Source organism: Papio anubis, chromosome 2, assembly GCF_008728515.1.
Source record: "Papio anubis isolate 15944 chromosome 2, Panubis1.0, whole genome shotgun sequence".
In the NCBI taxonomy this organism is placed as follows: Eukaryota; Metazoa; Chordata; class Mammalia; order Primates; family Cercopithecidae; genus Papio; species Papio anubis.
This window is the reverse complement of record NC_044977.1, coordinates 77760160-77784156: the sequence shown is the minus strand read 5'-3', so window position 1 is coordinate 77784156 and position 23997 is coordinate 77760160. Positions and strand designations below refer to the sequence as shown.

Below are 23997 nucleotides of genomic sequence, written 5' to 3'. Positions count from 1 at the left end.
TGACATTTCAGCTGGACTACTGCACTGGACTCATAGAAACATTTCCTTCATGTGACATTTTATAATGCTCTACTTTCAAAAGGATGAAACATGCTTGATATTTCTGCTCTTAGAAAAATAATGTAGTGTATTACTAGTGTTACTAATACTTCATTTGGATATTAACGTAAATAATCAAGGAGGTAATTCTAAGCATAATATTTTACTAATATACATGTGAAAAGGGGGAATTTTCAAGTAGCACTTAGTTCCAATGAGGCTCCTGGAACTGCTGATGACTATAATGAATTATTACTTTAAAGAGGGCTCTTTTAGCAGCTACCTTAAAACAAGTTAGTCATGCATCTCTGAGAGAATCATAATTGGATATCTCTGGATAGTACAAGGAGTATGAATTGCAATCCTAACAACTTATATGCATTAAAATTTACACTCTTTCATTCGTTTTGGGGACTCTTGAAAAAGAATAGCTTCCATTTAGGCCAAAGTGCCCATCCGTGGATGGTTTAGAAACATTCTCATCTACTCATTCTTACATAGATGAATGTCACAGATGTGTGCATGTCTCATCACTTCTATGGATGGAAATGAGTGGAGGTGAAGTCATTCCTGCTTCTAGAATTTATTCTAATCAAGACACTGACTCCATGCAGAAGGGATGTTGTTGTGTCTTTCTCAAAGATTTCGACTTTAGATTTACGGATTGGGTTGGGTTTAAGACACGAAATGCCTTCTACTTTTATGAATCAGTTGTTGCATGCATATATGCAGTACATCTTGTCTTTTCTTAGTGCTCTGAGGACTGAAGCCTCTGTCAGTATTTGTTTTTAGGTCCAATGCCTGCTTTGGGGCAGGAGCACTCTCTAATATCTTCCTAGAATCTAGAGCAGTATTTTACAATCTTTTACTCATTATCATCCTGCCTCACAACTTCCTTCTCCATGAAAATTTAATACCACAGATATATAGAATATCTGTTTATGTACTATATGTAGATCTGTGCTTTATATGTAAAAAGAGTAAGATGTTTTTAAGCCCCGCCCTCTCGCCCGAGTCAATTTTCACCAATTTATGGGCTGTAAAGCCCCCATTGAGAATGTATCACCTACAGAAAAAAATTTCAGACTTCATGGGACTTTAGAATCTCCCAAACATCTCTCCAACTTTATGGCTTGCCTTTGTTATAATCCATGCTGGCAAAAACTCAGCGTTTGCATGCTCTGCCTCCCTCGTATTTCTACCTTTGGACATCCTCTTTCCCAGCATTCCTACCCCTTTTGAAATCTTGCCCTCAAGCTATGTTTTCCATGACCCCTTAGTGGAAATTGATTCTCCTCTACTCTTGTGTCCTCATAACTTTTCCTTATGGTATTTGTAAATTTGTACATTGGCAAATAAAGTCATTTTTCTTTTTTCATAATTTTGACATTTCATAAAGTCATTTTTCTTGTGTGTAAGTTGCTCAGGCCCAGCTAGATTGAGACCCTCATCTGGGGAAACATCCCCATAGTTTTCCCATTACATCCTTATAATTTTCAGCCTGTGTGGGTTCTTTAACAAATATGGCAATTAATCAACAAACATTTATTGAGTACCTGTTATGTTCCAGGCCTTGTTGTAGGTATTAGGGAGGCAATGATAATCAAATGTGTATATGTGTCTGAATATGGAGAGTGATATTTTCAGGAATGTTAGCTTTGGAAAAGCTTTGGTTATTCAAAGTCCTTGTTTGACAAAGTAGGACACTGAACCTCAGGGAGGTGAACTGAGGGAGCATCTCAACCCAGAAAACTTGGTGGCCCAAGATCACCCAGCAAATTATTGGCAGAATCGTGAGATCTGACACCAAGTACATTACTTGTCTATTTGACACCAGGCCACCTGCATATTGCTAAGGTGTCTTTGGTCTGATTGTTTATTATCAGTAAGATGATTGATATGCTAATATGTTTCACCATAGTAACAATTTTACTACATATGTCTCTTATGGCATTATGTTTTATATCTTAAATATATACAATAAAACTTATTTTCAAAAAAGATATTGATGGCCGGGTGTGGTGGCTCACGCCTGCAATCCCAGCACTTTGGTAGGTCAAGGCTGGTGGATCACGAGGTCAGGAGATCGAGACCATCCTAGCTAACATGGTGAAACCCCGTCTCCACTAAAAATACAAAAAATTAGCCAGGCATGGTGGCGGGCACCTGTAGTCCCAGCTACTCGGGAGGCTGAGGCAGGAGAATCGCTTGAACCTGGGAGGTGGAGCTTTCAGTGAGCCGAGATAGCGCCACTGCACTCCAGCCTGGGCGACAGAGTGAGACTCCGTCTCAAAAAAAAAAAAAAAAGATATTGACATCTATGACTATTTGGAAAGTGACATTTAAAAATACTTTTTGTATGCATATCTGAGGCAGAGTGAGAAAGTGCATTTTGAGAAATGAGAATCTTGGATTTTACAGTGTGCATATATTAAGAAGCAGTGTTTAATTCTACCATTCAGAGCTGATGCAGGGCAAGTAAGCCCCAAGGTAGTGCTTAGCCCATGAGGGTTCTTGGCTTCACCCAGGAGAGAATTCAAGGGTGAGCTGATATTATTGAAGTGGTAGTGTAAAAACTCCAGTGGTATTACAGTGCTGTGACTGCTCCTGCAGAGTAGGGCTTTCCCACAGGCAGTGTGCTTAGAGTAGCAGCTCAGGGCAGTTGTGTAGTCATATTTACACATGCTGTTAATTACATGTAGATTAAGGAGAGGTTTATGTAAGATATTTCTAGGCAAAGGGTAGGAACATCTGGGTCATCAGGTCATTGACATGGAAATGAGCGGTAACTCCATGGCAATGGTAAACTGACATGGCACACTGGTGGGCATGTCTTATGGAAAGCCACTTTTGCCCCATCCTTGTTTTACTAGTTCTCAATTTGGTCTGGTTTCTGAACCCCACGTCCAGAGTTAAGTCCTTGCTCTTACCTCAGGGCAGTCCTAACCTGAAGTGGACAACCATGTAGCCAAGGATTCCCCATGCTTGGAGGTGTTTAAGTAAAGATTGAGTGACCATCTGTCAGGGAAAAGGTAGTAGGCAAGGGTGGCGGAGGTACTAGACTCGGTAAGACTTTGAATGAGTTGCTTTCTGGGTTTTCTTTCATACTGAAGGCCACCATGGCTTATTACCAATGAGCTAACACTGAAGAGTTGATGGAAATGTCCATTTCTCATTAGGACCCAAACCTCTTATTCACAGCTGCCAGAAGGATTGTGAGCAACCTGCCCAACTGTGAGTGGTGACCCTACTACATGTCCAGGTGGAAACCAATGAGAGGGCCATGGGCTCCAGATTTTATTGACAACTTGGGACTGTCTTTGAGAAGCTGACTATCTTCACCTGTGGTTAGAAGCAATGAGATGACATTTTCCACCAATTCATAGAGATTCTAACCATGACTGTGTCTGGCTCAATGGAAACAGAGATGTAGCCTCCCTTTTCTCTTTTTGAAGAGGTGGAAGACTGTCTTTTTAGGGAAAGGCTGCCATAGGACTCAGCCATTTTACCCTTTCCATCAAATAACTTCAATTATTTTTGTTGTTGTTGTTTTTGTTATTCATCTTAAATAACCTCAATTGTAACAAGCTTAAATGATGATATCTCTATTTTCTTTTACAGGGCCATATTTTGAAATAAGCAAATCTGAAGGATAAAGAATATTTTTAATTCCCTTTTTAGCAAACTCAATACATCAGTAGTATTTTCTTGTCAGATTGCTATTTTTCTTCAGTATTTTGAATGCTAGTTATTTTGAAGTAAACATCATAATGCATTTCTCATTTTACTTATAACCAGGTGCTTATAAATTTTGAAAAGTAGAAGAACAGAACTATTTGAGGATAACAATTGTTTGAAAGAAAGGATCTGTGTGTGTATGTATGTGTGTATTGGAAGATTATGTGGCAAAAATGGAAAACACTGAGCAAACTAAATCTATTTACCTAAGTTAGTTTCTTGTTTTGGGGTGAGCTTGATGAGAAGTATGCCAAAAAGATCATTCTTCACTTGGAAAAAAAATCCAAGAAGAGAAACGAATCTGCTTCTTCATCAACCCACCAATAAGTAGTCAGATGGAAGTTCACATTTTATTTCTATTCACATCGTAGGAAGCATAGAGAGACTCACTCCTCTTAGCACACAGCATGTCTCCAAGCTCTTTTTTACACTCCGTTTTATTCCATTCTGCAAAGCTGTCCCATGGCATTCATACTCTGTTTAAAAATCGGCTGATACAATGTGTGTGGTAGTCTATATTTTAGTTAGCACTGTTTTCGTTTGTTTGTTTTTGTTTTTTTTATTTTTTGTTTTTGTTTTTTTTTTTGTTTGTTTTTGTAAAAATACAAATAGGGTCTCACTCTATCACCCCAGGCTGGAGTCCAGTGGCAGGATCATGGCTCACTGCAACCTTGAACTCCTGGGCTCGAGCAATCCTCCCACCTCAACCTCCTGAGTAGCTTGGACTACATGCTGCGCCACCATGCCTGGCTACTTTTTTTTATTTTGTAGAGATGAAGTCTGGTTACGTTGCCCAGGCTGGTCTTGAACTCCTGGCCTCAAGTGATCCTCTCGCCTTGGCCCCACAAAGTGTTGGGATTACAAGTGTGAACCACCACACCCAGCCCTTAGTTGGCACTTTAAAAGATCTCCACGTACTCTGAAAGGCATATACTATTTAGCATGAATTGAACAAACCACAATCATATTCACTAACAGCACAATTTTGGATAGCAAAAAGCTACTAAAAAACACACACATATCTGCATAATTCTCAGGTTATTATTCACAACTATTATTTCTTTATTCACAATTTGCAGACCTTTAAATTGCCCATGCAAGGGTTCAAATTTTATTTTTTTAATTGGTAAAAAAATTCCCAAGAAAGCATTCCTAGACTAAGACTTGCAGGTATGAAGATGATTTTGAATCTATCTTTATTTCTGATAGTATTAAGAATATTTAATGCCCCCAAAGAAGTAGCATTCCTGTGTTTAACTTTTTATCTTTCTTTTTTTTTTTTTTTTTTTCCTGAGATGGAGTCTCGCTCTGTCACCCAGGCTGGAGTGCAGTGGAGTGATCTTGGCTCACCGCAACCTCCAACTCCTGGGTTCGCTCCATTCTCCTGCCTCAGCCTCCCGAGTAGCTGGGACTACAGGTGCCTGCCACCACACCCGGCTAATTTTTTGTATTTTTAGTAGAGACAGGGTTTCAACGTATTAGCCAGGATGATCTCCATCTCCTGGCCTTGTGATCCGCCCACCTTGGCCTCCCAAAGTGCTAGGATTACAGGCATGAGTCACTGCACCCGGCCGTGTTTGACTTTTAAGAAATTAAACAGATTATAAAATGACTTAGTGACATTATCACAAGGTTTTACGACAATTCTCAGACACCGGATAGGTACATTTTGAAAACTTCAGTTTTGCAGGGGAGCAAACAAGTTCATAGCGATTTGAACCCTTGACTTCTGGCTAGTAAATGGAAGACGGGGCACTAAACCTAGGGCTCTTGAAGGAATAGTGAAGGATACCAATCGTTCTCTTCCATGTGTTACTAGTAGTAGTCTCTGTATTTAAATGCAAGTAAGTAAATGTTATTTCAAGACCACTGTTATTTTAAAATGTAAATTTTACTCATTTTAACCTTTTCCTCTTAATAGCTATTCTCCAGCACAACTGTCTTGATTGTATTGAACATTAAAAAAAAAATAGAGTCTCTCATTAATAACTTTCCATCAAGGGACCCAGTTCTATCCTCATGAGTTAAAAGTCAGTAGGGCCATATTCAGAGACTGTTATAAACTGAAGAATAACAAACTAAAATTTAAATTTCTTGGTATTCACAAAGGAAGAGCTACTGGTTATTAACCTCCTCTCAATAGGGAAACTTATCTTGTGGCTCAGATGTGGAAGAGGGGCAGAAAAGCCTATTTTGCATCAATTTATCAGTGAGAGCCTTATACAGTGTAACATTAGAGGAGGGTCTCAGTTCAGAAAACTGCCTTAAAATAGGCTACAAGTCAACGCTTCCAAACTGAGGAAAGGCCTCATGAATATTTGTTCTGGAGTTCCTAAAATGTGCTTGTAACATCCCTCTACTTTACTCTATACTGTTTGCTGCATCCCAAAGATGTAAAAGACTAGCATGAACAAAATGATTTCCTTAAAAAAAAAAAAAAGGAAGGAAACTAATAGGGCAAATCCAACACTAGGCTTTACTGGAGCTTTTCAAACCATCAAACCATAACCACCAAACTCTCCATATAGGAGTCTCTAGTTTTTCAGAAAGGGGAGTCTGAGACTGACCCTCTGGAGCCTCAAGTCAAGCCCTCTTCCCATCTGGGGAATGGAGATGGCACCAAGCCTGCCAAACATTTTCAAATAAGACCTAAAATTTGCCAAGCATTTGTGGAAATTGACAAACTTGCAACCCACAAGATTTCCCATAATTTATCCTGCAGGGTATATGTCCCATTTAAAAAAAAAGCACACTGTGGTCAAATACTTTTAGGAAAATCTGGGTTAAACAGAGTTACACAAAATTCTAGGTCAGTGGAGTAGGTATTGTTTCCTAAACATACTTGGCCATAAAGGTTTTTTTAAAAGGTGCATCTAAAAGGCCTAGACCAGGGAATGGCAAACTACGAACCTGTTTTGTTAACAAAGTTTCATTGGAACACAGCTACCCTCATTCTTTTACATACTGTCTATGACTGTTTTCATGCTTTCACACTACAATGACAGAGTTGAGTTGTGACAGAGATTATGCGGCTCCAAAAGCCTAAGTATATATTATACGGCCTTTTGTAGAAAAAGTTTGCTGACCTCCCTGCCTAGACCCCTACCGAACACACTTTGGGAAACACTGATTCCTAGAGATAACACGATTAGAGTAAGACATACCACACAAATATCACAGCCAAGTTTATATTCCTTCTTCCTTATTTATCTTGTGCAATAAGAGATTTCATTTCATAAAACATTTTTTCAACCTCTTCCTGCACCCTGCCCACCTCCTCCATCCCTCACCCTCTTGCCATTTGGGCAAGGAAGCTATGAGCATCATAGTAGAAGAAATGTATGGTGTTTCTCTCTGTCTGTACTGACAATGAAACCCATATGACATCATTAATCCATTTCTGTATTACTCTCTAGCCATTTGTACCCAAACTCCGATGGTATCAAAAAAGGTTTCCTTACTTGACTGGTTCCCATGACTCCCGCTCAAAGCCCCTGTGAATGGATTGTGCAATTGAGGACTCCATCAGATCCACATATCTAACAACAAGTGGGGCAAACAGGTCTTGCAGGTGTTTGTGAAATTTTCCATTGCGCAAATTATCTAGGACAGATAAGCAAAAGCTTGTTAAGAACCCACAGCTACTTTATCAATGTACAACACACACATACAGAAGATTGATTGTCTTCTACATTAAATATACTGCTTCTAAGGAAGCCAAAAAGAGAAGAGAAGGAAAAAAGTACATAAAAACATTGAAATGGAATTCAAAAACACTTTACCCCTTGGTATTGATCTTCTAAAAGCAAAAACGATCACGCTACTTTAAGAAACAACAAAAACAACAATTCGCACCATTTTTTTTTTTTCTGTTTTCCTCGCACCCACTTCCCTTCCTCCCATTAAGTTACTAGGAAGAAAGAACATTCTTTATACTCTGCCCTCCTTCATCACCCTCTCTGGGGAGGAAGATCTATTTTATGGCTGTTGTTGCTATAACATAGTTCTGAGATGCTTGACATGTTATTCAGCTGGATTTCTTTTTTTCATCTAGAAAGCATCTTTTGATAAAAATTGCAAAATATGAAGAGGTTAATTAATTTGAGAGCCAATAAAATATACAAAAAATGGATGCCTCTTCTCACGTTACTCTCAGGTTATTCTGTCTAGTTAAGAGAGAGCTTCCCTAGAACAGGACACTTTTTGGAAGAAAGGGAATATCCTTCAGATGTATGTTTCTTTTTTGGGGTGGGGGGTTAACAATAATAAAACCATGAAGAGCTATGTCAAGCCTGTAGTCTGCTTGGGATAAAGACATCTTAGCAATTGGTTTATCTGCACACTACTTAGGAAAGTCAAACAGTCAAAGATAATACATACAGTCAGTACGGAGAAAATCATTCAGCAGCTGAAACAGTGGAAAACTGTCCCATGTATCTGGAGGTTGCACCTCTAAGGCTGCATCCATGTCTACTGCAAAGAGTGACAGGAACGTCTCTGCATGCTCCACCATTAAATCTGACCACCACGCAAAGGCCTTTGAAATTTGGCAGAAAAACAACAGACAAAGAGGTGATGAGCTTCTTTCTCGGACATAAGATGTGAACTCTAGCCCTCACTGTTCAAAATTAATGGTGCATCCAGCAGGGTTTGGTAATTTTATTGTAAAGAGAACAGAATTTTTGATACAATTTGGGCACTAAGTGTCTAAGGCAGTGCTTTGTGTGATTCCAGGCCTGCCATAGAGAGCCTTTATTCTGACCTGTGGGTCAGAGGATGCTGCAGTAGAAATGACAGACGTGGAATATCTGTTCAATTTACAATAACTCAGTACGTTTTGAGTCATGCTCTTTGTCATTGCTGTTGGCTAGTTCTTGCTCTAAGGTATTAAAATCTGGGAGTTTCTTCACTGTGTTTATGGGTTTTCTGCTGGTCTAACTTGAAAATTTGCAATTATTGTTCACTTATATCTACATATCTGGGGCTTGTCTATGGTCTCATACAAAAACTCAAGAACTCACGTTTCCTATACATTGGAAATGTTACTCCTATTTCATACTAAGTCAAAGAAAACCATTGTTGCAATTGTCACAAAACTTTTGAGTTGAAATCTTTTTAAGCAAGGAGCCTTTGGTTTTGTATCCAGTCTGGAGGAAAGATCAGGCTTAGGCTAGAAAACACTGAGTAAGATCAGGACTTATTTTTCTGGGGGTTGGAGACATATGTACATTGAAAACCAAAAAATATCAGTGAAGTAACTCATTTTCATGCACATGGGCCCTTGGAAATCATTGTGCGGGGTCTCAGGGGGTGACATTCACATCAGACTGAGCCAGATGTGAATTCAATTCAAAGGCATGCATGCATGTTGACTAATCATTTCTGGCAGGGAGCATGCAGAATGAGTGGCAGTGTCAACAGGCCCTGTTTTGCCGATTTCAAAGAGAGCAGAAAAACAAAAACAAATTGCCAGCCCCTTCTGGTCCCCCACATCCCCATTCAATGCCGCAAAGTATTTACATTGGAAACACTTTCCGGAGCATTCACCAAAAAAAGATGGGAAGGCATTTGAAAATATGAAAGATGATTATGGAAATAATTCCATAAATGATAGGGTTTGTTCAATGACCAAGCTCTTTTGTGATCTATTAGTTATTAGAGGGATATTCTAACAGCCACTAGGAGGCAGAATAGGGGTCCACCTCTCTTCTTTCACCAGATTTCACTTTACTTACTTCTCCTTTATCAACATGTGGCTGGTTTGCAAATTAAATGAAAAAAATCAAGTCATGGACCATTCTGCAAGGTTGGCTTGGCTGGAAATAGACACCTGCTGTTTCCATTTTAATTTACAGTAAAACCTCACTGATTCAGAGTAACGTGAGAGGGGAGATGCTGGCCTGTCAGCAGAAAAAGCCTAACTTATTGGACTTTCTAAAAAGAGATATCCTTTTACTGTTTTTGAATGTAGCCTATAATTGGACACTAAAGTAAAAAGTATTCATTAAGTCTACATTAGTTATTAATGCATCATAAGTGTAAAAGTTTTTTATAGGTAAGTTGACTTATAAATTGAAGTCAAAGAAACAGTAGATTTAATTTCATAGATCCTAAGATGGAAAAAGGGTATTGGATTCCTCTAACTTGTAAGAAGAGTCATTAGAATTTCCTGAGAAAGTTGAGATCAAGTCAAATATATTACACAAGAAAAATTAAAAGAGTCACATCTGCAATTGAATTGTCACAGATTCCAATATTTGAGTCTGAACCGATGAGGTTTTATTGTAGTTTTACCACCTGCAGATGAGCGCCCTGGGGTTTAGGGCTTACTCCACTGACTACCTAGCTAAGTCCAGTAGATAAAGTAGCCCTCCATGCCACCCCCAGAACTTTCCCAGCCACCAGTCTTTTAGGCAGAGACCATCTAAATCCTGGAACTTGCTGGATGAAGTTCCATCTCCACCCCTATGTGGAAGGCTGATTCTCATCAATCCTGATTCCAGATATTTGAAAAATTCACATAGTTACACAAAATGTTGGCTAGTACTTATTCTTTAGTTATTCAATTAACTTTTACATCTTCAGGATGAGTCCAAGAAAAGTTACTGGGAAGATTGAGTTGCCTCCCCAGACATGATTTGCCCTAGAATGACAGGAAAAAACAAAACAAAACAAAAAAACGAAGCTCGAATGTTTGAAATTAAAAGTTTCTTAAGTTTCTTAACCCAATCTCGTATCTGGCTCTCATCAGCAATTTTTTTTTTTTTTGAGATGGAGTTTTGCTCTTGTTACCCAGGCTGGAGTGCAATGGTGCGTTCTTGGCTCACTGCAACCCCTGCCTCAGCCTCCTGACTAGCTGGAATTACAGGCGCCTGCCACTATACCTGGCTTTTTTTTTTTTTTTTTTTTTTGTATTTTTAGTAGAGATGGGGTTTCAACATGTTGGTTAGGTTGGTCTCAAACTCCTGGCCTCAGGTGGTCTGCCTGCCTCGGCCTCCCAAAGTGCTGGGATTACAGGCATGAGCCACCGTGCAGGACCTCTTACCAAATTTTTTACTTAAAAGTTGCAAACCAGAGGTCATAAGAAGCGCCACTTCTACGATCTATAGAGAACTTAGTCCCTCATTGTAATTTAATATATTATTGAGCAACTATCTACCATCCTTGCATTAATAATCATTTAGATATTAATAGCCCTGCAAAGAACGATGACTACTGTTGTATGAATCATTGCTATTGGAGTCTGGTAGAACAGTTTAGGTATCTAATGAACCAAGAGAATTTAAATTTGGGGACTGTAGAATAAGTGAGGACCAGAACTATTTTTGTACATTCAAGGAATTCTTTTCAAAACCGTGTAATCAAACCTGACTCTCCAAGAAGAATAAAATCATTCTAGCAAGGGCAGTAACAGCCAGAAAGCCAAAGTGTAATTCCAATTAAATGAACAGAATCTGTGTGAGTGGGTTGGGAAAGGCCAGGCTTAAAAAATATTTATTTTATGCTTGCTTATACAGGTGAATGCTATTTTTGTACTTGAGCTAACTCACAATGTTCATGGGCATCTAAAGTCTTATAAACCTTTTCCAAAGACAATAAGGAGAATAAGGAGTTATACTTTGGCTACTAAATACTTACCCAGAGTTTTTCATTATTCAAAGACAAAGATGTGTGCTTTAGGGGTACAGTCTACATCAAACGCACTGTATATTTTGCACACAAACTAACATGTATATATGTACTCATCTAGATACCACAATACATATATACATATACATACGTATACATAGAGAGAGATTGGGAAGGTGTAGCAACCATACATGAAGGCATAATTTGTGTGTGTATGTTTGTGAATAGATTAGACTCTGGAAACAGAGTTAAGCTGCAATTAAGAGATAAATGTGACCACTGCTACCATATACTGCATATGTGTACATACGATGTATTCTTAGCTAGAGAGATTTCTTTCCTTGGGACATTTAATTACTTTATCTTGGAATTTAAAATGTCTTTAAGGATTATTTTTTATTTATTTTTTTTAGGTGGAGGAGGCAAGCCTACTAGTTACTTTGATTTGAGTGGTACCACCAAACAGCATGGCCACACAGCCAAGATCCAAGCTTAGGATTTAGTCTTTTTTTTCTTTTTCTTTTTTTTTTTTTTTTTTTTTTTTTAGTTTACTGAGCACCCAGAGAACATGGTAGTGAGTATTGATCGGTAGAAAACAATTGTCGTACTTTTTCTTCTGGGGAAGAAAAACCCCATGTTTAGTGTGCCAGAGGTAATGCTACATCTTCTACTGTACTCTAGCCAGTCTTGACCCTGGTTGTACACTGGAATCACCTGGGCAGCTTTTAAAAATTACCCATGCGCAGCACCTCCCTGGAAGATTCCAATAAATTGAGCTGGGGCAAGACCTGGGGATCTGAATTTTCAAGAGCTGTCCACGTGATTTCAATCTGTAAGTGAAAGTTGAGAACAGGTGGCAGTGCCTTTCTGGTCCACTGCACCTTGAAATGAATCTGCTCTCAACACATTCTGTTTATTCTGTTCATTTGGTACTTTCCACACAGGTTTTGTCACTTTGATAATTAGATATTCTTATATTTTGTTTCCTTAGCAATTTGTTCCTAGCAACACAAGAGCCAGCCTTTGTGGGGTGCTCACTTTGTGCCGGGCATAACACCAGTTGCTTTACTGAACGTAGCCTTCCACTCTAACAATGACCATCTATTGTTGTCTACACTTTACAGGATGAGAGAAGTTATCCTGGAAGAGAAGAGGCAAAGCTGGGATTCAAAGTCAAACTTCTCTGGCACAGAGCCTAAGCTCCTGGACACCCTGTGTTCTGTTGTTTGAAGGACAGGCTGTCCTATGCCTAGTTGTCTTTCAAAAAGCACCAAGGTAGTTGCCTCGCTGCTCAGCAGATAGAAGATGCTCAATAGGTAGCTTTTGATTGATGGAGAAGATTTTGTGATTGGGTAAAATTATTAATTTTGGAAAGAATTCTGTACATTTATCTAAAAGAAAATTTGGTCTCAGGCACTCCAAAGTATGCTGAAGTTTTCATTACTAAGTTTTAAAGTTGGTAATGGGAATTGAGTTGATGTCTACCCTATTTATTTGCTTGGAATGGCTTTTGAATATATAAGATTAAAACATTTTGTGATGATGGTTATTAGGGCAGTTTAGGATAAGGATTAACACAGTGAAAAAGGGCTTTTTGGAAAAGTGAAACGTGCCTTGTTTAGCATATAAGCCCTCTTTTGGTGTTTCTTTTGAGTAATTTAGAAAAATATACATCCTTTCTTAGCCCTTAGCAGCCTCCAAAAATAACGTGATTATAGATCAAGTATATCTGTCATTTTTCTTCTCCTCTGATTCACTTAAAAGCACAATTGTGACTGAGAAAACTGTCCTCTTTGTATTTATGTCTTCAAGAATGTGTGGGTTTTGTCCAGCATCATGGGAAGAGCCTCAACCACTCAGATCAGAGGAGGGCAGGCTGGAGCCCCTCCATGCCTCTGGAGATGACTTTGAAGACACCTGAGAAGAACACACTTACCATCACCGGAACCCTAGATGCCTGCAGTCTGAAAAGAACATCCTATAGGATAGCGTAGGAAAAATATTCTAACCCACTTAATTGTTTACATGTTTGGAGGTTATCGATTTGCTTTTCCTTATCACTCATGGCTGTGTGTTGCGGATAGATGCTGTATGAATTAGTTCTACCTGCCTCAAGAGGTCTTACCCCCATTCTCTGAGGGTTTTCAGGGAAAAAATTCTTCAGCACTCTCTCTATATATAAATACTGTATATATGATTCACATAGAGACGGTTGTTGAGGAAGATTAGTATCACTCCGGCGAGCTACTGGTTACTCGGTTTGGTACTCATCTGCTGTAATAAAGGTAAGTACAGACAGACATAGGAAACTACACCAGGCTAAGGACAGAATCAAGGCAGGAAGGAGGCGTTGTATTGGGATGTAACTGCAGTCGTTGTTAAGTATACCAATTGCTTCATGCACGCACAGGAGAATCACCCACATTGACCCTGATGTGGAGGGTCACCCATTTCACAAGCAGTCCACTGGAAGTTGCTGTTACATTCCTTGGGTCAGTGTTAGAAAGCAGGAGCACCAGGAAAAGTCCCATTAGAAGACATGGTACTGGAAGGGCATGCACAAAGTATGACAGCAGGTGGCTGGTTCATTCGGTTTAGTCACATACCTCTTTCCCCTGCCACGATCAGCCAAGATTGAATAAAATAGTAGAAAAACAGGGAGGAAATTTAAATATGCAATCAGGCATTAGTCGGGATGGTTGGATTTATGGTGTATTATGTATTATTTAACTATACTGGCAATTTCCATTTAGTCATGGAATGGTCATTTTAGGTACTTGAGAAATTACTTTTAGGAAATGTCATTTTTCCCCTTTGTTGTAAATCTGAGTGTAGAGATAGGGGGAGAATTATGCCATTTTCAAAAAGATTATTTTAAGAGAGATGATTTTAAATCTCAATTTTGAGATGAGCATTGATATAACCATTTAACCATCATGAAATTTTGGAATCTTTTCTTGAAAGTGTTAGGTTAAGTCCTTATAGGTTTGGGATTTAGTTAGCCTTGAAATCCCTTGGTTTATAATTATTATCAAAAGGATCATTTTGATAGTGGTTTGTTAAAAAAAAGTAAGCTATATTTATTTAGATGTATGTTGGAGAATCGACAAGTTGCACAACACAGAATAATTTGCTTCTATCACTGTGTTTAACAACCCAGGCAATCTAAGATTTAAAAAAAAAAAAAAAAAAAAAAAAAAAAGAAGAAGACTCTAGTACAAGCAGAGTAAGTTACAGAAATAAATTGAGAAAGAAGGTCTCTTGTTCACACACCAAATAACTACTAATAAAAACAACAGTGGTGGCAACAAAAACAATCACAAAAAACCAAAAAATATTTTGTGTTCTGGACAATGATAACCAGATGCTGCTTGAATGATTAAAAAGCACTCACCTCATTTGTTTGTTGCTAGAAACATCTGAAAACTTAGGCTGAAACATACAACATGCAACCACTTTTTGGTTGTTCAAAATAACCTTCCAAAGACTTCTTGCAAAACTTCCACTTTCATTCCCTTTGCAATCCCAGTTAAAAGAAAATGGGTGTTAAGGCATCTTATTCACAATCTAGATGGGAAAATTAACTCTGCAAGCTCAGCTAAGGTACAGTAAGATACACTTCCCACCAAGCCTGCTCACCTCTGCATGGTGCTCCTCATTTTGCTGAAGAACTTCAATGACTAGTTCAGCAAGACGTATTGTATCTTCAAGCTTTTTGGCAGGAGTGATTAATCGGCCTACATTTTCTGTAGTACAAGAGTTTGTGTTAAAATTCAGCGAAAGTGGCAGGCTAATTTTATGGCCATTAGAACTAGTGGATAAGAAATTGAGAGTAGTTATCAGTTTTTTTAAAAACAAAATTCATGCAAATGTTAAGTGCCATGTAATTAGTGAGCAAACCATAAAGCCATTTTATTATTATCACCATCATTATAATACATATTAGGAAAAAGCAGTGCTCCAGCTTCAAATTTGCATATGAAGCTATAGTAGGTCTATGACAGCACATTTCAAATTTAGTGACATTTTGTACACATGTTCTTTAAAGACAGCATAAAGGTACTATATCACTGTCTAGATTGTATTTACGCTACCTGAAGTGGGAAGGTTAACAGGAGTTTAATATTGATTGTTGTTACATTTGTTTTTTAGATTAGTTATTAAATGCTACAGTGTAATTTTTCATTGCAGGCCCGCGTATGTTGAACGTTCATTTTGAAAATGCAGATTCAAATGTCTGCTTCAAGTTGTCCAGGGAGGAGACAGAAAAGAAAAATTGGATATGCCTGGGCCATTAGTCAGGAATAATAATTGTTAAAAGGGTGTTAGGAGTAGATTATTGAATGGGTTGTGGTAGTTTGTGCTACTGGTTGTTACAATTGAAATTTTATCAGTTAAATTGCAACAGTGTACTTAATTGTTTTCTTTGTTTTTAGTTTCTCTTAAACTGAAAGTGTTGCATTTTTACCCAGCTCAAGAAGAACCTGAACCCTGGCTTATTTTGCCCTCTTTTTAGAGCTGAGTTCATGAGTTTGACAATGTCATTATGTTCCAAAAAGTTACAAACTGTTTTCCTTTGGGAAAAGAGTAATATTTAAAACATAAAGGAGGTTTTCTTTTTCTTTCTTGTGATGGAGTCTCATTCATTCTGCCTCCCAGGCTGGAGGGCAGTGGTGTGATCTCAGCTCACTGCAAATTCCGCCTCCCGGGTTCAAGTGATCCTCCTGCCTCAGCCTCCCAAGTAGCTGGGATTACAGGCACCTGCCACCATGCCTGGCTAATTTTTGTATTTTCAGTAGAGACAGAGTTTCACCTTGTTGACCAGGCTGGTATCAAACTCCTTACCTCAGGAGATTCGCCCATCTCAGCCTTCCAAAGTGCTGAGATTACAGGCGTGAACCACCGTGCCTGGCCAAAACATAAAGGTTTTCTTGGCCAATGAAACTGTTTGGATTCAACCAGTTTGAATTCCAGGGGAACTTGTATTTCATGTTTAGCCCCCTTCAAACCTTAAAGCCTCAGAGTCAGAGCACATGGGATATAGTGAAATAAACATCATTTAGTAGAATTCCCCAAGTAGGTACATATATTTGCAAAAGAACTGGCAAAACTTATTTTCATCTTTTCATCTGAAGCAGGTATATTTTGGCTTCAGGATGTTTCTTGCTAGAAACAATTACCTATTACTAAATAGGAAGGTTTCTGGCAGGCAGCAGGGGTTGGGAGGAAGTAGGCAGACTTAAACAAAATCATAAGAGATTGCTAATTTACGAAAACAAAAGTTTCTTAATATTCTTTTATGCATTTCTTAGGTAGGTAATGAACATATCAGGTCATTAGTAATTTAGGATTTAATAATGAAAAATAAATTCAGTGAGACACTAAGCAAAAAGGGTGTTCTAGCAAATGGGATGTAAGAGTGATTAGTGGGACAGGGTAAGATTAGCCAGGTGCTGAAAGTCTCAGTCTAACAAGGCCTGATGGCTAGTGTGAAAATGGGCTTCCTGGATTCAAGTCAATGGAAAGCTCCATTATCTCTGCCACACCCAGATGGAATTGTGGCTGGATATGGTTAGAGCCTGAAGGTGGGGCTATGGGAAACATACACACGTGGATTAGGCAAAGAATAACCAACACTCAGAATAAGGAGATGTGGGAGCTTAGGTGCTGACATCCTATTGCCTGGTCTAGAGCAATACGTGTTTAGAGAAAGAGGGTATGACAAGATTGACTTCTGTGCTTTTGGGGGCATCTGACCTGTTAGTAATTTGATAAATAGACTATCATAATTTCATTCGTAGACTTTCAGGCATTTCTAGAAACATACTGTGTATATATTTTTGGGTAATATGTGTAGAGTGAGGTATTTGCATTTTGATAGTAAATATGCACAGGCTACTATTTTTTATTAGTTGATATTCACATTTACACATCAATTTGCAAATTCCTCATCCTATGCTTATTACCCATTCGACACATACACCCACATACACACATCACACACTTACATACATTTTCTAGTAACAGACAAGCCTGCACATTAATACAAATCTGCAGGAAATCCCACCTGGGGCACATCTTTGAAATCTCTTGCTTTAAAAATAGAGAGCTTTGTCCTTTTGGGTGAAACACTCACCAAATCTAGGGGAATTCTGGCTGTTTATGACATATGATACATAAATAATTCCTACCAATATTTTTATGCACTTAAAAAAAAGTCAATAATTTTTATGTTTGGAGAAATCCAAGATGTTGCAGTTAGGACCACCTGAAGATTTGTTTTAATAGGCAGTACTCTTAGATTGACTACAATAGATATCAATAGATACACATAAATTGTGCATGTGCATGCAGCCATTCTATGAGTGTTTGCACATGTACACAGATATGTGTATGCCTGATGTATATATACAGACAGTATGTTTAATAAAACCCTTTGCAATTTTACTTGAACATAAAACCATTAAAGTGAGCAGGTTAAGGATTCTTTAATCTACAACACTTGATCTGCCAATTAACCCATGTAGCCAGTCTTTCATTTACTATTAATTAGCCTTGATTCCATCATCTGTAGATCGAGCCACATTAGTGAGACACTGCACTATTTTCCTGTTTGTTTGCATAGCTGCTGTACTACTAGCTAAATGGCAAAATGGAACTACTAAGATGTTGTCTTTAAAGAAAACATTGTGCAAAATCCTTTAGCACTTCTTCCCTCTCCCCAACAGAAGTCAAGGAGAAATTTGTGCTTAGAAATGACTTTTTTTTTTTTGGCCACTTCTGCTGTCTTCAGATGAATTACAATATTCCTATCCCCCAAGCTTGCACTAGCTGGAGCACTGATAAAATGGAACTAAAAATATAGTATACTTAAGAACCATTTCATACAAGAGAATTAAGCTCATAACACATAAAAAATTGTCATGCAAAATGTTATGCAACAACAATGTTATTTTGTGCTGACATTGAGATTTGAAAATGTTGCATATGTCAGACATAGCTAGACAAAAAAAAAATGTGGACATTTGGAAATAAATGCTCTCTTTTGAGTATCTCAAAACCTATAAAATTATACTTGAGAGCCCGAGTCTCAGCTTAGTGTTCCAAACTGAAACAAAATTTCAAGAAGAAAGGTGAACAGAAAAGCAAACTAAACTAGAAAGCTGCCAAGTAGAGGAATGATGAAAGTTTACAGTACTTGATTTTGGCCTAGGCATGCCTTTGAGCCTCTGATATAACATGCTGGTCTGCGTTTGGGTGGGTGGAGGAGGAGGCCCAGGAGGTGGCAGGGGAGCTGCTTGGGTAGGTGAAGAGAGACAGTAAAAAAGTAAAGACAAAGTGACTTTAACACAGGGTGACAAGTAAGATGACAAACTCTGAAAAGAACAACCAAATAAGCAAAAATGATAAAACACAAATGGAGAGCTGCTGCTTTCTTGGCGATACTTCAACACTACAGAGATGTGACATTGTTCGACAAGGACTCTTACCAGTGTCACCAGCAACCCCCACCCACCACCACCACCGAGACACTCAGAGGCTGAATGCAAATACCAGATGCTTTATCCAGATGGATACACATGAATGATGGCAGCAGCAGCACTGACCAAAAAAAGATACACTTCGTACAATGAAGAACACCTATACGTTAATAGCTGCTTCTTCCTTACAGATGACCAGAAATAGGACTTGATATATTAATAGTTGGAAGATCTGGCTTGTCATCCCCCATATGTTACTTACTTTCTACATAACCTTGCATCTGCTACTTGAACCTCTCTGTGTTTTAGTTTCCTCATCTATAAATTGAGAGTATCTTTTCTGTATATCTTACAGGGTTGCTGATAAGAGCAAATAAAGCAATCTATGGGACAGATTTCTGTAAAGCTCGAGATGCCTACACATGTTTATTGTTACCTCCACATTGTGAGAAGGCTGCAATTAATTGCTTTGCAAAAGCAGATGAAGGGCCGTTATTAGTTCAAGTGAGCTAGGAAATATTCTTGCTCCCTTTGTGGAATTTCAACATGTCAAAATCTGTCATTTTGGGGGAAAATGTGTGGTATCTGATTGTTTCCAGCTCATTTAATTATTTTCAATTTGGAATTCTCGTGGCTTTTATATTGTGGGTTGAATCATATATAAAAACTTGCCAGCTTATCAAATATGTTACTTGCTATTCCAAATGTTAGAATACTGTAATCAGCACTTGACCCATCTGTCATGTGGTTTACAATATCAGCACAGCAAACATCTTATAACAATAGCCTCTCCTTCAATACAGGCACAGAGCACTATCAGCTTCTGCAATTCTCTCTCTTTAATGAGTGTCTCATTAACCTTGGACCTGCTCCTTTCTAATAGTTCTGGTTTATAAAGCAATCTGTATGGTGAGAGGGACATACTCCATTGCCAAGTTTGCTTTTTGGTTTGCTTGAATTTTCAACTGGGAAAATGAATTTTACTGCAGGCATATAGGAAATGGAATTCTAGTGACATTAATAAAAAAAGATGGAGAAATATGGATAAAATATAATATTCTAGTAAAAATCATCATTAAAAACAAGAGTTGGTGAGATCCTTTTCTTGCTGGACCATTTTAATGTTTAGAATACAGGACAAAAAAATTACCAGTTTCCTCTTATTCAAATTGTTTGGGAAAAAATGTGTGCAAATAGAATTTGGAAGACTCAGTTTTAAATGATAATCATTTAAAAGGAAGCAACTACTAATCCTTTTATCATAAAAAATAGTACTCCGTATTTTATATTTTGTTAAAATCTGGTTTTCCACTGACAGCACAGCCTAAAGTTAAGAGCATTTCTGGTAATTCATCCTCATGGCTCTTTCAATGAATGCATGTTACCTGCATGTGCAATTCTCATGGAAATTCCTGACTCATTCTCACCCAGTTAAGTGAACCTGGGTAGAGAAAGACTTGATCTGGTGGTGAATAAAACAATAAAGCGCCCCTGGGTTGATCCATCACCCATGAGGCAGCAGATACATATTTCAGCTAAATGGGTCTTGATGAGAAATTCATAAAGGGATTTCCTCCTGCCAACTGTCTGTCCAGAATTCTGACAGTGAGGTTTGCCACCATAGAAAAACAAGCTCCCTATTTTTTTTTCCTCACAGAGCAAAACAAAAACATCATACCTTGGTTTCCAACTTCATTTACCCAATTACCATTGCTCATGTTTACACAATTAAATCTGCTTGGCTTCCAGAGAGAGAGTTAAATGTGACTGCAGAAAAACAAAAAGAGAATTCCGCTGCATGCTCATCTAAGCCAAGGAAGAGATGCATCCGGGAGCGAGAGACACTCCAATTAGCCCTTAAATAACCTGACCATCTCTGGCTCCAGCTAGTGAATTGCCAGTCTCTGAAATATCATATGAGAGATGAATATGATTGATGGAAACTCACTTGTTACCAAGTTCCAGCCTATTGATGTGTTGCTGAAGATGTTAGTGTTTGTATTATGCAATTACAGAAAATAACTAGCCTGTAGCAATTTGCTATGATTTGGGGGTGGGGGTAGATAAAAGCTCAAGTAGGAACAGAAAGCTAAGCAGATAGCCACATTATACTATCCTGAATACCCAGCTTCCCTAAAATGATGGCTACATAGGCTTAAAACATGCAAGGTTGAAATCTAATACAATTTCTTTAGTGGGATGGTCTATTATGTATACTTGATCCCCTTGATTCTCCAATATCCACTCCCTTTCAAAAGATTCCAGCTCTAGGTCAGTCTAAAGTATGTGTTAATAAAGGCTATTGGATGGATCATGGATTTTTCCTATGTTTTCATTGGAGGCATCATTGTCTCTTCCCTGTAAGGACTTAGGTGGTATAGCTTGTCTAGTCTACCTTCAAAATGTGTCTTGATTTTATCTCACACCATACTAGATCACGTGCGCATCCACACTCTTGCCGAGGGGGTGAGCATGTGACTCAGGTCTCATCATTTCCACCTCAACTGTTGCTAAAGCCTCCAAGGCAGCCTTCAGTCCCTTTTCTCTTCTGCAGTTCATTCTCTGCCATGCAGCAGTCAGAGTGATCTCTGTTAAGCACACATCTGAACTTGTCATGCTCCTGCTTAAAAACCTTTGAGAGCTTCCCTTCATGATAAGGGTTATACCTTCATATGCCATAAAAAGAGAGTGCCATCATAGCAAAGGTTCAGCTCCTCTGTTGACTCTTCTACCTGAGCACTTCTGGCCTTTGATAACAGGAAATTATATACATTTGTCTATCTCCCCCTCTGCCAGGGAATTCTGTATTTCTAGGGCCTACAGCAGTGCTGGGGCCAGGGTAGGTCATCAAGTATCAGTGGAAGGGAATCCTCAGTGGATCCTGTCCAATGCAATGCTTTCATGAAAAATAAAATACTCTGTGTTTTCAGTATACATACAAACTACACAGGACCTCTTATCTCTTATCCAAAGTTCCTGGTTACTTAACAAATGTACTAAGCTGAATTCTGAATAGTAAACATCGTATCTTAAGCTTCCAAGCCAGAGAATAACGTCAGGTGTCTAAATTCAATTAAATACTATTTAAGACAGCTGGGCACGGTGGCTTATGCCTGCAATCCCAGCACTTTGGGAGGCTGAGGCGGGAGGATCATGAGGTCAGGAATTCGAGACCAGCCTGGCCAACATGGTGAAATCCCGTCTCTACTAAAAATACAAAAATTAGCTGGTTGTGGTGGTGTTCACCTGTATTCCCAGCTAGCTACTCAGGAGGCTGAGGAAGGAGGATTACTTGAACCCAGGAGGTGGAGGTTGCAGTGAGCCGAGATTATACCACTGCACTCCAGCCTGGGTGACAGAGCAAGACTCCGTCTCAAAAAACAAAAACAAAAACTATTTAAGATAATTAAAAATAATTTTATTTAAGTTAATACAAATTAATTTAAATTAAAGAAAGAAATAACACTCTTGTGATGGTTTTTCTCCTCTAATTTGGTATCATATGCCAACTCAGGCTTCTTTCCTAGGGCTCAGCTGTTGCATATAAGAAAAGTGAGCTTAATTCTGCATGGACATTGTGTTGGAAATCTGTCCTTTTATGTGCAAGAACCTTGCTCAGGGGAGTTACCTTCTCTACTCCATGTTATTTTGGTGGGACTTCCAAGGAAAGTATCCTTCAGGGACAGTCACATGAGCTACATCTGGCCAACCATAGTACCTCATACCATCATGAGTACTATTATTGGCTCTGGGGTTAGCATGTGACCCAACCTGGGCCATTGTGGCCCTTCTCTGGAATTGTATACAGTTGCTTGGAGAGGAATGCTCTTTTTCTTCTGGAGTCATTAGCTAGGATAAAAGGCTGGTGCTATCTGTGGGCATGTTGCTTCGCAAACTTCAACCATTAGCTCCAGTCACATTAAAGAAGCCTGTTAGTAGTTGGAGATATGAAAACACATGAACATTTTTCATTTCTGAGGCTAACTCCTCCATGGATTTCCTAGCTACATGAGCCAAAAAATTCTCTTTTTTTGCTTAGGCTATTTGAGTTCTTTTTTTCCCTGATTCAGTAGTACTACTAAGTACCCACTTAGTCCCCAAATAAACTTTTATGTACATTGCCACAAGCAGTCTTGGGCAGGAGCTTGGAGCATCTGGAGGGATGATGAATAGAGGCAAACAGTGAAACAAGGCTAGGGAACACCCCAGTCAGTACTTCTTGGGGGTCCAGCCTTTGACCTACATCATGCCCTTCTCTGGCACTATCCCCTGCTCTGCAATCAAAGACTCTGGCCTGGGTAAAATCACCTTGTACTGCATTCCTGTGACACCTTGCTTCTTCCCTTTACTATCATCATCAGATTGTGATTGCTTGTTTCATGCCTGTGTTTTCTACCTTTTTTTTTGGTAAGCTCAACAAGGGTAGGGAGCATAACTGCTTTTGCTCATCACACACTTCCCTGGTATCTGGTATAGCTCCTGGAACCTAGTGGGTATTTAACAAATATATATGGAGACTGCAATGTTGTGTTTGAAATTCATAATAGAAAGACAATTTAAATACCTCTTATATTCCCCTTGACCCTCAAAGTGCCATCCCTGGATCAGCAGCTTCAGCATCACCTGGAAGCTTGTTAGGAATGCATATTCCCAGGCTCCACCCCAGACCTGCTGAATCAGAACCTACATTTCAACAAGATCCCCAGGGATTCAGATGGACATTAAAGTTTAAGAAGCACTGTTTTATGATTCATTTCTGAAATGAAATGATATCTTTATATTATACATTTCAACTTGGAAGAACATCCTTTTAAATACTTTCAAACAAATTTTATATATATATATATATATATACACACACACATATATATATGTATATATAAAATGAGCACTTACTATGTGCCAGGCATTTGTGTTAAGAGATTTATTTGGAATATGTATTTTAATCTTTGCAATAATCCTCTGGGGAGGAACCATTATTAGCACCTTTTACAGAAAATAAAAGTGAGGTTACAGAGGTTAGAAAACCCAGTGGAGGCAGGAGAAAGATTTGAATTTGGGGTATAACAAATCATTGAGTGCTTAGGCTGGTTTTGAGGTAGTGTTTTCT

The 23997-nt window shown here is 38.6% G+C and overlaps 1 protein-coding gene across 3 annotated transcripts in view; it reads right to left on the bottom strand.

Moving 5' to 3' along the window:
- CADPS (calcium dependent secretion activator) overlaps window positions 1–23997 on the bottom strand; it is a 494204-nt gene that overhangs the window by 88262 nt on the left and 381945 nt on the right. The window contains exons 20-24 of one of the 3 annotated variants that reach the window (XM_009200406.4): window positions 15046–15152; window positions 14013–14021; window positions 9513–9533; window positions 8158–8314; window positions 7239–7380 (exon numbers count right to left, since the gene is read on the bottom strand). In XM_009200406.4, the coding sequence (XP_009198670.3) occupies window positions 7239–7380; window positions 8158–8314; window positions 9513–9533; window positions 14013–14021; window positions 15046–15152 (436 nt within the window). The remainder of the gene's footprint in view (window positions 1–7238; window positions 7381–8157; window positions 8315–9512; window positions 9534–14012; window positions 14022–15045; window positions 15153–23997) is intronic. The other 2 variants (XM_009200417.4, XM_009200423.4) reach the window with 2 other exon arrangements.